A 17,991-nucleotide genomic window follows, 5' to 3' on the forward strand; every position below is an offset into this window, starting at 1 on the left:
AAAGGAGCAGGAGAATCGATGTTTTGGGCATAAGCGCTCAGTTCCTTGGAAATCCATTGGGAAATCAGAATTTCTCAAAGGACCAATGGAACCCCAATACTTACTTGCATAGTGATCAGGTGAGCATCCTTAGTGTGTACCAATAATAAGATACACTGCAGCAACTCACTAAGACTCCTTCAACAGTACTTTCCAAACATGAGACTTCTACCAACTAGTAAGGCACAGGAAGCAGATGCATGGGAACACCAACACTCACAAATTCCTCTCCTAGCCACACACCTTCCTAGTCTTGGGAACTATGTCAGCATTCCTCCACTGTCATTGGGAATAAACTCCTGGAATTACCTTCATGAGAGCCTGCAACACATGGATGGCCGTGGTTTAAGATGGCAGCTCACCACTACCTTCTCAAGAACAACTAGGAATGGACAATAAACATTGGTCTTCTCGTGAAAGAATGTTAAAAACTGATTGTACTTCTTTCTCCTATGGTCAGCAATTGCCATGCTAAGCTGCATTGCTAATCCCATTGAGGACCAGGAACCAAACCTGACACTCTCTGAACTGTAACACTTGATCACACACCAACGGTGCTACTATTTGACTTTATTTAACGTGTGGTAAATTTCAAACAAAGAATGGTCTTCTTGAAAATGCAAGTGTACAATTCCCCAATCTGTGCTCCCTTAGTGGTTGGCACTTTGAGGTGGGTGAAATTATCTACTGACCTCTTCTTGCCAATCATCACTTGGGATGACTTAGCATTGTATTAAGCTCCTGTGGCAGAATGAAGGGGATTTCAATTGTGTAGATAATGGTGCAAACATAATGGGTGAAATAGCCTTCTTCTTCAGCATGACAGTTCTGTGTCAAGGTAGTCATGTCTGCATTACCTCATTGGTGTTCATGAGCAGATAGACTTCCATTTGAAACTAAAATGATCTTTGTAAGCCAAACAAAACTGCCCCTATTTGAGCTCAGGAGCTTACAAGCATAAATGTTGTCCTAATAGCTCCTGTACAGCATACAACGCAAGAAAAATAGGTCAACTCAGCCCACAGGAGAGCTCAAATAGCTGTAGTGTCAAATACCTGAGACCATTAAAGCTGGCTTTCTTTTAACATCAAAGGTGTAAATTTAGTTCCTGCTTCCCATGAGATCAAAGTGTCAGTCAGATGTTGGGAAGCAATACTACGGCCCGATTCCTGTTCTCATGCTCCTTGACTGAGGGCTGTGCCTGGAAAAATGATACATCTAACTTTTGACCCGCAGCTGATAGATGAATTTCCCAAAATTGTACCAGAACAAATTGACAGCTGTAAATACAAGCACCATGTTCAACAGAGGTGCAGAAAAGTACAGAATTAAAGCACTTTTGGAAGAAACATGAAAATAATCTTTTGATTTAATGACAGCATTTTATTTTGCACTTCACTCCCTAAATTAGCCATACTATTTTCTGCATGTTCTATGGAGTCAGAAGGTCAGGAAGTGAGTGAGGGGTGGCATGGTGGCTCAACGGTTAGCACTAGGGACCTGGGCTTGATTCCAGCTTCGGGCAACTGTCTGTGTGGAGTTTGCACGTTCTCCCTGAGTCTGCGTGTGTTTCCTCTTGTGCTCTGGTTTCCTACCACAGTGTAAAGATGTGCAGGTTAGGTGGATTGGCCATGGGAAATGCAGGGTCACTGGGATTGGGTATGGAATTAATGGGCCAAGAGGCCTGCTTCGACATTGTCAGGATTCCATGATTCTAAGTCCTCTTCCAGGAAAACTTTTTAGTGTCACACTGAGGGACTGCCTAAACTGTCAAAGTTGCCTTCAATCTATAATCTATAGCAGCATTTACCTCTCAGGTGGGCAAAAATCATCCAGTGGTGGCACCATGTTGTAGAAGATATGGGGAGTTCTCCCTCAAGTCCAAGCCAATACATACTTCACAGCCAAGGTCATTCTCTGGCCATTATCGTTTTGCTAATGCAGGAGTTTGCTTTGCACTCACTGGCTACTGTATTTCCCACATTACGACAGTGTCTTTGTACATTAAAAAAAACTTCCTTAGCTGTAAGGTGCATTCTGAAAGGCGCTATATGAATGCAAATCTCTTTTTTCACAACTTATAGCACTCCGCCAAATGTCAGTTCCTGACATTGACTATCTTGGGGGCTATTTGAATGGTTTGGGGAGTCACTGCTGCAGTTACTCAATAGCAATCATGGTAAGCACCTTTCCATCTAGGCTGACCTCAGCTCAAACAGCACAACCTTGAGATTGAAAAGGAGGCCTTTCTTGCCATCACAAGGCAAGAATTCTTGACAAAGGGCTTATGCTTGAAACGTCAATTCTCCAGCTCCACGGATGCTGCCTGACCAACTGTGCTTTTCCAGCACCACACTCTTCAACTTCCTTGCCAGCACATCCCAGTCCCACACACCTGGCAGCATATCAATCAGCTAAACACTGTCAATGATTGCTTTTTAGTCTGAACTAGCTCTTCCCATAGCTTGTATAGATTGGTTCTTCCGCATAGCTTGTACAGTAATAACTGTTTACCACTGCCACAGACAGATTGTTTCCCAGGTGTGTGCATGAGCACTGCATTCCAAAACAGAACAGAAATCACAAGACAACATTAAAGTAGCAAGTATTCTCAAACGGACAAAGGTGCAATCACAGTTAGTAATTCTGGAACTTGTGGTAAACATTGGATCACAGACAGGAAAAGCAGTTGTAAGGTAGATTTTAAGAGACTCACATAGCATATCTGGAAAACATCAAACAGTCAGACTCCACATTGTTCGATCATTATAGAAGCCTTCTTAATGACTTCCTAAAATAAGGCTTAACCTCCTTGGATATACTAAAGGGATTAACCTAAGGATATTGTCATCTGCTAATTGCAATTGGCATCATACTACATTCAGGTTACTTAGACCTAACCAATGGTCTACAAAGGACAAAGATTTTCTCAGTGTGGACAATTGTCTATAGATAAAACCTCCAGGTTAAGGCTCTGCAGTTTCACCTTAAGCCATGAAGCAAATCACCAGGACACATACAACTGTACATATCCCTGCATCCCTCCCCCCTGAACAGCTGCATCACACCATCCCTTCATTATCATCTACCAGAATATTTTAGCATCAAGGTCTATCTTTAAACGTCAGAACATTTAACAAACAGATAATTAGCAGGCTCTTTTCTGCTTGTTATGTCAATTATATATTAATTCTTGCTGACAGCCATTCCATAGCTCCATGAGAAAAACATTCATTCCTAATCTCCCATCTAAGATTTCTATCTCTACATTTAATGCTCACTGCTCTGCAATTACATTGTAAGTTAAATAGTTTGCTTGACCTACATTATCAGGACCAGGATCATAATCATTCAGTAACCTTGCTGTTAACATGCTGGACAATGTAGACCCAGCAATCAGGTTAAAGACCCCAAAGTCCTCAGTCCGAGTTGCAACAGAAGCCAAGTTTGGATCCAGTGCCAAGGATATGGTATAAAGTTAATCAAGTTCCCTAAATTTGAGTACCATTAACCACGCCACATCGCTAGCAAGAATAAGTATCCAGTACGAACAGTTATTCCAAAACCAGCCTATTATCATGTTTTTCTCCTGGGACACTGATAGCAATTGGGTAACTAATGATGCTACAACAAAACAATCTCTAATATGAATCAAGGCCATTTCCTTTTGAAGAAACATTCTTTCCATAGTAATTCAGGTTTCTCTGCACAGACTGGATGATTAATAACCTCCTGAAAGCAGTCTCTTCTCTCTCCTTACCCTAAATTTGGTGTCCATCACATCCCTTCTTTTGTTAAACTGCTCAGACAAGTCCTCTTGCAGTCAAGGAGAGACCCAGGACTTACTATCAAAGCGCTCTACTGAAATCAAAAGATACTGGAGATCCCGCAGTTTAAGCAACATCCATGAGAGTGAGTAAGCTAACACTTCATGTCCAGATGACTCTTCATCATTTGAAACTCTCCCTGCTGTAACTAAGATGGTAGTGTATATGGAATTGCGCTTTCCATTGGCCATGTTTCCGTCCAACTTCACACAAATAGGTTTGGCTCTACAATGAATCATTCTCTGGCCTTGAATGAAGACTTAACATTTGTATTGTCACCATGAAGAAGTACGCATGTTAGATTTTGCAAGCAATTTCATTGAATGAAATGGAATGAAGGTCCTCTAACTTGAACCTATCATCTTTGATTTTGCACCACGAATCCTTGCAGCATGTCCCATGAAGGTGCGTAGCATTATCTGAGTGAACCCAACTAAAAGTGAGCTCAATGGATGAACATGAAAATAAGTCCCAGACTGTATCTTACACAAAACCTGAGCACAGCCCATGGTTGGACCAATCAATCAAGCTAAGAGCAGGAGCAGATCAGGCCTGTGCTGCCACTCAATAACACCCATGGTTGATCACATTGTGACTTCAGCCTCTTATTCCTGCAGACCTCCTATAACATATGGCTTCCTTGTTAATCAAGAATATATCCAATTTTACGTTAAAAATATTCAATGACTGTGTGTTCACTACTGTCTGGGGAACAGAGTTCAACTGATCCATGACCTCCTGAGAGAAAAAGGTTCGTTTTATCTCCAGCGCCAACAGGAAACCCCTGATATTTAAACAGTGTCCCCAAATTCTAAAAGATTCAATCGTTGGCATTCTTAGCTATAACTACCGATCACGATTGAAAACTATGCAAACAAAAGTTCTCCTGCGTTTTGGGATAAAAGTCGGATATGCAATGAACTAGACATGGACACCAATATTTCACTGATGCACTGTTAGATTATTAAACTAATGCAGATTTCTGTTTGATGGCTGTAAAACAAATAGCACATTTCAAAGAGGAGTAGGGAGTTCTTCCAGTGTCTTGAGCAGATCTAAAAAAATTATCTGGTTGTACTCATATCATGTTTCTGGTACAACTTGGTTGTTTCATTTGCTTACATTGGGCTTCAGAAACTAAATTCATTGCATGTATCACTGAGATAATTTGAGACTTCGATGGGGAGCTATACAACTCATGGCATGATACAGTGCAGCAAGGGGCCATTCTGGTCTTTCCAGCAACACGGATGTCTCTCTTTTCAATTATCGAGTTCCCTTCTGAAAGCTACAATTGAATTTAACTCCATTTGACAACATGTCAACAAAATACTTAAAGTCACGCACTTTCGAAGTGCAGTAACAATTGTTAACAAGGATATGCACTTCAATACCAATCAGATAAGTGTCTGTTTGGAGTCAAATACAACATAGAAGGAGGCCATTCAGCCCATCAATGTGCCATTACTCTGCTTTCTTCAGACTTCTACATTCTTCTAATTCTGGCCTCTTGCACACCTCAATTTTCATTGTTCCAATTGCCAGCTATATTTTCAACTGTCTCAGTCACATATGGGCTGGGATTTCCTTCTGTTTCGCTTCCTGTAATACAATCCTTATAAACTATTGGTTCATTCCTAATATTAATGTTGCTTTTTTCAGCTCGGTGTCAATGTTTGTCTTATGGAGTGCATTTCAATGAGTGCTACATAAAGTCATCATGACTCATGAAAAGAGCAATGGGCCCAACATCTCTGATCGTTCTCCAACAGGACTAAAGTAAAAGCAAATTACTGTGGATGCTGGAATCTGAAACCAAAAGAGAAAAATGCTGAAAAATCTCAGCAGGTCTGTTCTTTTCTCTCCTTACAGATGCTGCCAGACCTGCTGAGATTTTCCAGCATTTTCTCTTTTGGCTCCAACAGGACTGACTGGGTGGGGGGAGCCTGGCCAGTCTCTTCGCTTTCCAAATTGTGCTGAGACAACTTCTTGTGACCTACTGCCAAAGCAAGTGAGAGCTCAGCACACACTGAGGACTGAGAGGTCAAATCCTTCCTGTGCATTTAAATACTGCGCCACTGCAACAGGCCAGCCACAGAACACTGTAAAAATGGGACTCCTTCCCGTTACACAGATCAGAGGAAGCCATGAACTCATAAGGCTGCCAACAAATAGCATGGAGGGGATGATTAAAGAAAGCATAGCAATTAAATTCTGACTAAACGTGTATCTTGTTTCCAAAAGTGCAAAGGAAATCAAACAGAATAGCATGTTCTTTTTAAAATGTAAATTGACTTAATTATAGGTTTGTTTGGGCTCCTGTTTGCGTCTGTATTTGTGTGTGTGGAATTTGTTGTGTCGGGATGATCATTTTGAAACAGAAGCCAATTCAAACGGACCTGTTACACCGGCCATGCCCTTTTATAAAGTTCTTTGGCTAGACGCTATTGTAGTTACAAATCAAAGCCTCACAATGCATACCTCTTAAACTATCCCACCCTCATCACAATGATTTGCAGCTTTGAACCAAAAACACACACAAAGGACTCTTTCTCAGCAGCTTCAAAGCCATATTTACGAAATTGGAGATTTGTTGACATGAACTAGATTTCTGTATGTGTGTATGTGTCTCTCTGTACAACTTTTATCTCAGCCAGTGAACTATCCCTTTAAAAAAGCAGACTGCAGAATGGGTGGGGTGGCGGGGAGGTGGGGGGAGAGAAGGATGGAGAGGGAAGAGAGGAGGAGGGAGAGGGAAGAGAGAGAGCCACCGACCTACAGCAGACTGATAACGTTAAAAGGGAAGATTCATCTCTGCACAAATGAAGTTGCACTGTTGCTTAAATTCGTATCCTGACAGCATATATGCTGAAGATGTTGGATTTTTTAAAAAAAATGAATGGGAATATTTTTAGATAATGAAAATTATCAATGAAATCAAAACTTATGTACTATACACGTAAGTTGGATTTCTAAAGTATAACAATGAATTTACTTGGATCCCAGCTCGAATGAGATGCATTTTGTAAATTATTAACATTATTACATTAAAAGAGTTTCATTTGACACAAATCGCAGGGGAAGGCCATATAACACTTGCATAATAGATTAAAAATATGTTCTCTTATGTAATCTGAATACGTAGAGTCGTGGAGATCGTCAGCACAAAGTTCCTTCGGCCCATCGCATCCATGCTGGTCAAAAGCAACCAACTGAATATTCTAAATTTAAAAAAACCGAAAGAATTGCGGATGCTGTAAATCAGCAACAAAAACAGAAATTGCTGGAAAAACTCAGCAGGTCTGGCAGCATCTGTGGAGAGAAATCAGAGTTAACGTTTCAGATCGATTGACTCTTCCTCAGAATTCCTAACTCCTTAAGAGTTCCTTCCTAACTATTCTAATCACATTCTCCAGCACTTGACCCATAGCCCTGTGTGCATCGTAATCGCACAGCTAAATACTTCTTAAATACTTCAACAAAAAAAGTTGCTTTTTTTTTGTTAAAACGTTTATTCTGCAGTTGCCAGCAGTTTATCTGAACTTCGAAACGCAGATATGTCACTTCAGAGGACAAAAGTTAGAACAAAGTTTCCAAACATGACTCTCACCTTCCAAGGAAATTAAAAGTCTCCAGAACAACAGGACCTGAAGGTGTCGCGTTGCCCCGAGTTCCATCCGAGAAACACAGGTTCCGCCGTTCGTCCGACCTTCAGCAGAAGTCTAGCTACAAAGCCAGAGAAGGACAAACTCACAGGAAACTTGCACCGACTGCCGCTGGCCGAGTGCCACAATCCTGTCAGGAAACCTCAGCACTGCCCCCAGCCCGTATCCTCTCCTCAGCCTCGACTCGGTTTAAATCCCGTTTCCTGCTTTGGCTCTGATTTATTTGAAGTGCCGAAGAACCTGAGCTCTGTCTGATTGTGTTCGCCTCCCCCCACATCATCCCACGCCCCCGCTTTGGTGCCGAGCTCTGCATCCACAGACCCTCACCTTCACTGACTCTCTTAAATACTCACCATCGTTTCCCCAATCCCCTCTCATTTCACTCGCCTGCTTTCGTAACAAGTCTTTGGTAGCAGTCAGCTTCATTTTTTCGATTAGATTACCTGCAGTATAGAAACAGGCCCTTCGGCCCTACAAGTCCACGCCTCCCCTCCAAAGAGTAACCCACCCAGACCCATTATGTAAAAACAATGACTGCAGATGCTGGAAACCAGATTCTAGATTAGAGTGGTGCTGGAAAAGTACAGCAGTTCAGGCAGCATCCGAGCAGCAGGAAAATTGACGTTTCGGGCAAAAGCCCCCAAACCAGACCCATTCCCCTACTCTATATTTAACCCTGACTAATGCACCACTAATATTTAACACTACAGGCAATTTAGCATGGTCAATTCACCTGACCTGAACATCTTTGGACTGTGGGAAGAAACCAGAGCACCCAGAGGGGGCTGTGCAAACTCCACACAGACAGTCACCCATGGCAGGAATCGAACCCTGGCACTATGAGGCAGCAGTGCTAGCCACTGTTCCACCTCATCTCATGGATGATGTTTCAACAATGAAGCAGTGCTAAGCAAATAGCCCAGTCTAACAGTGAAGGGCAGTACTAAGGATCAGTATTAAGTACCGGATGGTGGTAGGGCCAAATTCAAATAAAGGGTAAAGGAAAGTCTCTATCTTCAGTAAAAAAAAATCCCACTCAGCAGCACTTCAACAAGGCATCACCTTCTCAAGGGCAATTAGGAACTGGCAATAAATGCTGTTCCAGCCAACAATATCCACATCCCATGAAGGATGAAAAAGAAACTGCCACTGCACCTCAATGAAACATATTGTTCATGAAGCACACTGGGCCAGTAGAGAATATGATAAGGTGCTCAGTAATTGTAGGTTCTTTCCATCGTTACATGTAGAGAAAACAATTCCTCAAGAGAGTCAATCCTAATAGTGCTGTTCAGCATCTACTACTTGCCATTTCTAACCTGAACAGGTAGTTTTGCCATTGATAGTGAACTAAAGGCACTTTCAGATTTGTCAAATGTCATCAAAGATAATTAGTTCAGCTACACTCACTGCACTGGGGAATAATAGGCTGTATCAATGCATTGTAAAAGCATGAAAACGTGACTCTGGCAAATTGTGAAGTCCCCGGGACATTTTCTCTACATCAAGGTTGCCATACAGGGGCAAATTGTTGTTGTACTGCATGCCATGTGAAGCTCCCATCCCCTGTGTTCATGCTCCTTCACACTCTGAGCTTCACATTTGGACCACAAGCCCAGCCAATCAATGGAGTGTGCCATGGAATGGCAAATACAAGTGGTGAGAGCAGTAGAGAGAGGTCAGTCCCCTCCCTCACATCAATGTCAGGAGTCATCTGTCATTTTTATGGTCCATCCAAACTGCACTACTATTGTGCTATCACTCAGTATTTGTAAAACGTTTGTCTTAACAATGATAACCGATTTAAACACTGAATCTTGCAATATAGAAACATGCTGCTGAAGTTTTACTTCTTACATGATCACAACAATTTATAAGAGAAAATAATGCTGATTTCTTGGTAAATTAACTCCAATGGACCAATTGATTGGACATATTGGACAACCCTGAGTGCACTCACTGCTGCATTGACAATTATTTAAACTTCCAATCTGGTTCTTTTCACTTGCTATAAGCAACATACATTCATTTCAGAAACCTATTCTCTGCAAACAAAAGGAATATGTTCAAGTCTTGCGCCATTTCTGAATTAGTCAGGAGCTGTGGAAGCCTGTGGTCCCCTAATGCTTTTGTCATGCCAAAGGCTCGGCCATTCAGCACCAGGTAATAATCAGTGGGGAAGCCATGCCGCAATGGTGATGTCATTGGGCTGGTATCCAGATTCCAGTCATTGTTCTGGTGAGATAGGTTCAAATCCCACCATAACAGATGGCTAAATTAGAATTAAATAAAAGCCTGTAATTGTGGAAAGCTGGACCAATGGCAACCTTCTAAAAATCCATCAGGCTTACTTTATGGAAGGAAATCTGCCATCCTTACCTAGTCTAGCCCACAGCAGTGTGGTTGACTCTTAAATGCCCTCTAAATTAGTTCTCACCAGTCATTCAGGTAAAGAGGCAATTAGGGCTAGATAATGCTGGTCAAGCCAACAATCTCATGTACGAATAAAATAAATATATGCATTTTCTCTTGCAGTGTAAGCTGTTATGATTGTTTGAAATTTGACAGCAAGACCTGATCAATATTCAAGTTTGGGCTGACAAAGAGAAGGAGATATTCATGCTTTATAAGACCATTTCCAAAAAAAGATAATCTAATCATTACCCCTTGACATTCAATTACATTACCATCACTGAATCCATTTATCTTCAACATCCTGAGGAATACCATTGCTAAGAAACTGAACTGGATTAGCCGTACTGTGGTTAGAACAGCAAGTAGAAGGATAGGAATCCTGCAGCAAGTAACCCACCTCCTGACTCCCCAAAGGCTCTCCACCATCTGCAAGGCACAAGACAGGAGTGTGATGGAATACACTTGTCAGGATGAGTGCTGCTCCAACAATCTCAAGAAGTTGGGGTAGCACAATGGCACTATTCCCTCTCAGCCACAGGGATCTGGGTTCGATTCCAGGCTCAGGTAACTGCTTGTGTGCAGTTTGCATATTCTACCCTGTGTCTCTGTGGATTTTCTCCCACAGTCCAAACATCCCAAGACACCATGGACAATTTAGCATGGGGAATCCACCTAACCTGCACATCTTTGGATTGTGGGAGGAAATCGGAGCACCCGGAGGAAACCCACGCAGACATGGAGAGAATGTGCAAACTCCACACAGACAGTTGCCTGAGGTTGAAATCAAACCCGGGTCCCTGGCGCTGTGAGTCAGCAGTGTTAACCACTGATCCACCGTGTTATACCCAAGAGTACCTGAGTCAGCTTTGCCAAAGCAACAAAGTAGACATTTCCAGTCTCAGAACTATTTTGTGTTCTCTGAGCAGTTTGTCCCCTCCATCCATTAGCCTGGTTTGATCTTTTTGAATTATTACTATAATGTCAGTCCCAAATAATAAAGTTTATCACTCTTATCCTTTCAACATCTAAGCTGTCTGCAGCTATGTCTGGCAAAGTATTTTGCTTATTGTATTGGCATCATTGTATCTATTTATTTAACAATGGTGATACATTCATAGCACTGGGCACAAGCACTGGGAGGGATCCCTGAGGTTCCCAGCCTCATTCCTAATGAAGGACTTTTGCCCGAAATGTCGATTTTCCTGCTCCTCAGATGTTGCCTGACCTGCTGTGTTTTCCAGCACCACACTCCTGACTCTAATTTCAGCATCTGCAGTATTCACTTTCACCCACAATGACAAGAGAACTGATTCAATGCTAAAAGAGAACTTTTTCAGAATGAAACCAAATTAGTTCAAGGATCAAAACTGAACAGCTCAAAATCTATTGATTATTTTTAAAAGCATTGGAGAGCCCAGTCAAGGTTGATAGATAAGCAGGTCAAGGTGCAAAATATCCTAATCATATTTGCCTAGTGAGGATTTTAAAAAGAGAAAATAACAGAAGCCATTAGATATAAAAGCATAGGAGGAGGTAATTCAGAAACAAGAACATGAGATTAATCACCAATAAGCAGCAGCATCTTGCGTAGGAGCATTAAAGTTTCTGTAAAAAGGGGCATTTCACTAAATTGGGAGTAAAAGAAGACAATTAGTGGGCGGCACGGTGGCACAGTGGTTAGCACTGCTGCCTTACAGCGCCAGAGACCCGGGTTCAATTCCCGACTCAGGCGACTGACTGTGTGGAGTTTGCACGTTCTCCCCGTGTCTGCGTGGGTTTCCTCCGGGTGCTCCGGTTTCCTCCCACAGTCCAAAGATGTGCAGGGTCAGGTGAATTGGCAACGCTAAATTGCCCATAGTGTTAGGTTAAAGGGGTAAATGTAGGGGTAGGGGTATGGGTGGGTTGCGCTTCGGCGGGTCAGTGTGGACTTGTTGGGCCGAAGGGCCTGTTTCCACCCTGTAAGTAATCTAATCTAATCTAATCATTAACACAATTAACCCTTCTGTAGCAAAGGCGGTAAAGCAGTTTGTTTGAAGTGACTGAGGTATCAGTGGGGGTGTGCTTTGGAGCAAGTGATCATAATTCGAATAGTTTTGAAATAGTTATGAGAAAAGTTGGACTTGATCTCATAGAGTCATAGAGATGTACAGCATGGAAACAGACCCTTCTGTCCAACCCGTCCATGCCGACTAGATATCCCAACCCAATCTAGTCCCACCTGCCTGCACCCGGCCCATATCCCACCAAACCCTTCCTATTCATGTACCCATCCAAATGCCTCTTAAATGTTGCAATTGTACCAGCCTCCACCACTTCCTCTGGCAGCTCATTCCAGACACGTACCACCCTCTGCGTGAAAAAGTTGCCCCTTAGGTCTCTTTTATATCTTGCCCCACTCACCCTAACCTATGCCTTCTAGTTCTGGACTCCCCGACCCCAGGGAAAAGACTTTGTCTATTTATCCTATCCATGCCCCTCATAATTTTGCAAACCTCTATAAGGTCACCCCTCAGCCTCCGACGCTCCAGGGAAAACAGCCCCAGCCTGTTCAGCCTCTCCCTGTAGCTCAAATCTTCCAACCCTGGCAACATCCTTGTAAATCTTTTCTGAACCCTTTCAAGTTTCACAACATCTTTCCGATAGGAAGGAGGCCAGAATTGCACACAATATTCCAACAGTGGCCTAACCAATGTCCTGTACATCCGCAACATGACCTCCCAACTCCTGCACTCAATACTCTGACCAATAAGGGAAAGCATACCAAGCGCCTTCTTCACTATCCTATCTACCTGCGACTCCACTTTCAAGGAGCTATGAACCTGCACTCCAAGGTCTCTTTGTTCAGCAACACTCCCTAGGACCTTACCATTAAGTGTATAGGTCCTGCTAAGATTTGCTTTCCCAAAATGCAGCACCTCACATTTATCTGAATTAAACTCCATCTGCCACTTCTCAGCCCATTGGCCCATCTGGTCCAGATCCTGTTGTAATCTGAGGTAACCCTCTTCGCTGTCCACTACACCTCCAATTTTGGTGTCATCTGCAAACTTACTAACTGAACCTCTTAAGCTCGCATCCAAATCATTTATGTAAATGACAAAAAGTAGAGGGCTCAGCACCGATCCTGTGGCACTCCACTGGTCACAGACCTCCAGTCTGAAAAATAACCCTCCACCACCACCCTCTGCCTTCTACCTTTGAGCCAGTTCTGTATCCAAATGGCTAATTCTCCCTGTATTCCATGAGATCTAACCATGCTAATCAGTCTTCCATGGGGAATCTTGTCGAATGCCTTACTGAAGTCCATATAGATCACATCTACTGCTCTGCCCTCATCAATCTTCTTTGTTACTTCTTCAAAAAACTCAATCAAATTTGTGAGACATGATTTCCCACACACAAAGCCATGTTGACTATCCCGAATCATTCCTTGCCTTTCCAAATACATGTACATCCTGTCCCTCAGGATTCCCTCCAACAACTTGCCCACCACCGAGGTCAGGCTCACCGGTCTATAGTTCCCTGGCTTGTCTTTACCGCCCTTCTTAAAAAGTGACACCACGTTTGCTAACCTCCAGTCTTCCGGCACCTCACCTGTGACTATCGATGATACAAATATCTCAGCAAGAGGCCCAGCAATCACTTCTCTCGCTTCCCACAGAGTTCTCGGATACACCTGATCAGGTCCTGGGGATTTATCCACCTTTAACCGTTTCAAGACATCTGCTTTAATTTGCTGCTGTTTTATTTCTTCTGAGTTATTTTGGTGTTCTGCAATGCTAAAAGTGTTTAACCCTTTATATTTTCTTTGTGGCTATTAACAGTAAGGTTAGGATGTTGATTTGTGCTTCTTTGGTGGACAGATACTGACTTATGTGAATTATGAGATGCTTTTTCTCATTCATAGATTAAAAACAAAGGGTTGTTTTTCTGATATTGAGATTTATTTGATTTTGGATTTGAGAATTTAAATCAGCAGACTGAGCATCTGATTGAATGATCAAAATCAGGGATGCTGTTACTTTATGTATGATACCACAGACATTCAATTTATTAAACTAAGGTGATAATGTTTGTTACAGAGAGTTAATCAATTCATAATAAGGAACCAATATTTTAAGGCTGAGCAACTAAGACATTATTGATTGGACTACCTTGACTAATTTAATTTAAGATTGTGTTCCCCGAATAAATGAGAAATTTAGGAAAACTTAATGTTTTAACACAAAATGTCTGGTCATATGATTCAATGACCATAAATCATGAGGTATTGATTTATTTTGATTGTAATTTGCTATATGGTGCTGCTTGAATGCGCAGAAGCTTTTGTTTGGAAAGGTGAAAATAGCTTTGGAGAACTATAAAGTTATGGTTTGAGGACCTTTTAAGATGAATTTTTAGAAAATTAGCAAGTAGCTTGTTTGAAGCTACAATTATGTTGAATGGGTTCTATAGAGAGATATCAGATGATCTAAATATTTCTCGAACAAATGAACACAAATCGTACAGAATGGATTGATATTAATCAACATGGCAGGTTGGTTAGCCAATTAGAGTTGAAGAGTGTGGTGCTGGATAAGCACAGCCGGTCAGGCAGCATCCGAGGGTTTGGTTAGCAAATTAGAAATGTTTGGGATTAATGGGTGCTTGGCAGCATGGATTAGAAGTTGGCTAAAAGATAGGAAACAGAAGGTAATTATAGATGGGCATTTCTCAGATTGCAGATGAATTGAAAGTGGTGTTCCCCAGGGATCAGTGTTGGGATCTATTATTATCTGATTTACATAAATGATTCGGAGATAAGCGTTGAGGGCAAAATCTCTAAGTTTATGGATGATACTAAGCTATGGAAAATAGTGAATTGTGAGGATAATACTGAACAACTTCAGAGGAACATTGACAAGTTGACCAAATGGGCAGACATTTAGCAGGAGATCAAAGTTTGTGAGAAGATTTGTAGCTCGGGTGCTCGTTGCTGTGGTTCTGTTCGCCGAGCTGGAAGTTTTTGTTGCAAACGTTTCGTTCCCTGTCTAGGTGACATCCTCAGTGCTTGGGAGCCTCCTGTGAAGCGCTTCTGTGGTGTTTCCTCCGGTGTTTATAGTGGTCTATCCCTGCCGCTTCTGGTTGACAACAAAGGAGATTTATTAGAATGATAGCAAGAATGAGGGATTTTAGACACAAGGAGAGATTAGAGAAATTGGGCTTATTCTCCTTGGAGCAGAGAAGATTAAGGGTATTCAAAATTATGAACAATTTTGAAAGGGTAAAGAAGAATATTCTGTTTCCACTAGTTGGTATGTCTGTAACTAAGGCTCACAATTTCATGATTTTCAGCAAGTGAGCTGGAGTGAGATGAGGAGAAATGTCTTTACTCAAGATTTCAAAAAAGAGCTGTAATATGTATTTGGATGTGATGAATACAGAGACTATGAAGTTAGGGCTAGAGAGTGGTACTTGCTGGTTCACTCTTTCAGAGGCCGGTACAGACATGATGGGTCATATGGCCGCCTTCTGGACTGTAAAATTCTATGATTCTATCTGTCAGAATTAGCCACCCTACCAATCACGTTACAACTTTCATGCAGCAACATTAAGGTGAATAAACTAATACTCATAAAATGTGGTATAGTTTGAACAGTGGCCCCAAGTTTAAGGGCAAAATGCTGAAGATAACCAGCAGAATCTTTGCAACATCTGAACATCATGGTGCGAAATTTTAGAAAATATGGGGAAAATCGATAAATTAGATTCTCAATGTCAAAAGAAAAGAGATTTTCTCCTTAGACTTTCAATGGCTAGGTTACAACTTCACTGATAAGAAAAGAGGATCCTATTTATGAGTATTTGTAACCCATTACTAGTTCCCCTTGCCTCATTTCTATTAAGGCTGTCTCAGTGCCAGTGGGAAACTAGCTAGCAACAATTCCTAATTTAAAAGTCTAATCACTTCCGAGGCACCTGCAGCTCTCTGGAGTCTTCTTCAGACATCCATGTAGACCAATTTTCCCTGGCATCCCTTAGCATACTCCATGGGAATCGACCACCTCCACTCTTTGTCCACTGAAGCTGGCATTGGCAAAACACCAGCTACACCACACCACCATGGCAAATCTCAGAGTAATTTAAGACCATAAGACCATAAGACATAGGAGCAGAAATTAGGCCATTCAGCCCATCGAATCGGCTCCACCAATCAATCATGGCTGATGAATTTCTCAACCCCATTCTCCCACTTTCTCCCCGTAACCCTTGATCCTCTTTACAAACAAGAACCTATCTATCGCCATCTTGAATATACGCCATGACCTCGCCTCCACAGCCTTCTGTGGTAGTGAATTCCATAGATTCCATAGCTTGTAACACATCTCAGCACTGTATTCGACACTGCACTTTACCAACAGTTTTATGATTATGTTCTTGCCAGATCTCTCTGGGTTCAGGGACTCACTGCCATCTTGCACATCTGGACAGGATGCATCTCAAATCTCTTTGCCTACTTTCTGAGTGTTCAATCATTTTGTGTTTACTTGGGCACTGACAAAATCTCAAGCCACTATTATCAATTGATGCCTCAGCACAGACTCCTGGGAAACTCCATTTATCACAGCCTGTTAATCATAAAAATACCGAAATTTGCATGTTGCCTGCTAAGACCATAAGACATAGGAGCAGAAGTAAGCCATTCAGCCCATTGAGTTTGCTCTGCCATTCAATGAGATCATCACTGATGTGATAATCCTGAACTCCACCTTCCTGTCTTTCCCCCATAGCTTCTGATGGCCTTTCTGATTAAAAATGTCTATCTCAGCCTAATGTATGTTCTTTGTTCCTTGCTAACCAGCCAATCTTCTATTCCATCTAATACAATCTCCCGAAATCATGAAATCCCACATTGTACAATAATCTTTTATGCTTTAGGGTGTAGGTTTGCTCGCTGAGCTGTAGGTTTGATATCCAGACGTTTCATTACCTGGCTAGGTAACATCATCAGTGGTGACCTCCAAGTGAAGTGAAGCTGTTGTCTCCTGCTTTCTATTTATATCAACTTATATAAATAGAAAGCAGGAGACAACAGCTTCGCTTCACTTGGAGGTTGCCACTGATGATGTTACCTAGCCAGGTAATGAAACGTCTGGATATCAAACCTACAGCTTAGCGAGCAAACCTACACCCTAAGCCGCAACCTGAGCTACAAACCTTCACAAACCTTGCAAAAATCTTTTATGCTGCATCTTGTCAAATGATTCCTGGAAACCTAAATACAGTACATCTATAGGCTCTTCTTTACCCACAGCACATGTTGTTCCTTCAAAGAACATCAAAACAATGGTCAAACTTGATTTTTTTTCCACTAAATCATGCTAACCCATTCCTTTCCTTGAACTTAAGTCACTATGAGTCAGGAAACAATTTGACTCTATGCCTATTAGAGCAATGTAAGTCAACAAATGTTTGAATACCTGCAGCTTTTCTAAATGAAGTTCAAAAAGGGTATTATGTACAATTTTCTTTCCAACATTTATTTTAGATGAAGTAGTGAAAATCTGGCATTCAAATGACAACTTGGTGATTGGAAATGGGATGAAAAAGTTTGGATTGATGTGCTTTGTTATGAAGCCTTACAAATAAAGTGATGCATTTGTTCCTGTGCTAACAAAAATATATTGAGGAAAAGAGAGATACAAAGAGAGACATAGATTCAGTGAGAATTAAAGACAGAGAAGTGGGAAATTAGAGAAACATAGCAAGATAGAGAGATATGGAACTACTTCAAGACTCTTAGCTCAAAATTAATCCACAAATAACAAAACAATTTCACATAGTCAGAAGTCACACACTTCTCCTGACAAAGGAGCAGTGCTCTGAAAGTTTGTGATTTCAATTAAACCTATTGGACTATGACCTGATGTCATGTTACTTCTGACTTTGTCCACCCCAGTCCAACACTGACACCTGCACATCACAGTTCCACATGGCCACTACATTGAGGAAGAGTCCAAATGATACACTGAGAAAGTGACATACGGGAATTTCATATGGCTTGA

General features: G+C 41.7%; 1 protein-coding gene across 3 annotated transcripts in view; it reads right to left on the reverse strand.

Moving 5' to 3' along the window:
• robo4 (roundabout, axon guidance receptor, homolog 4 (Drosophila)) overlaps window positions 1-17,991 on the reverse strand; it is a 138,475-nt gene that overhangs the window by 110,641 nt on the left and 9,843 nt on the right. Inside the window, exon 1 of one of the 3 annotated variants that reach the window (XM_043676849.2) lies at window positions 7,477-7,631. The exons of the other annotated variants lie outside the window; for them this stretch is intronic. Coding sequence (XP_043532784.2) covers window positions 7,477-7,543 — 67 coding nt within the window. The 5' untranslated portion in view covers window positions 7,544-7,631. Of the gene's footprint in view, window positions 1-7,476; window positions 7,632-17,991 lie in introns of those variants that run through there. 3 annotated transcript variants of the gene reach the window in all.

The sequence above is a fragment of the Chiloscyllium plagiosum genome, unplaced genomic scaffold (assembly GCF_037043375.1).
Source record: "Chiloscyllium plagiosum isolate Xiang-an unplaced genomic scaffold, Cpla_swu_hap1 HiC_scaffold_29, whole genome shotgun sequence".
NCBI classification, from domain to species: Eukaryota; Metazoa; Chordata; class Chondrichthyes; order Orectolobiformes; family Hemiscylliidae; genus Chiloscyllium; species Chiloscyllium plagiosum.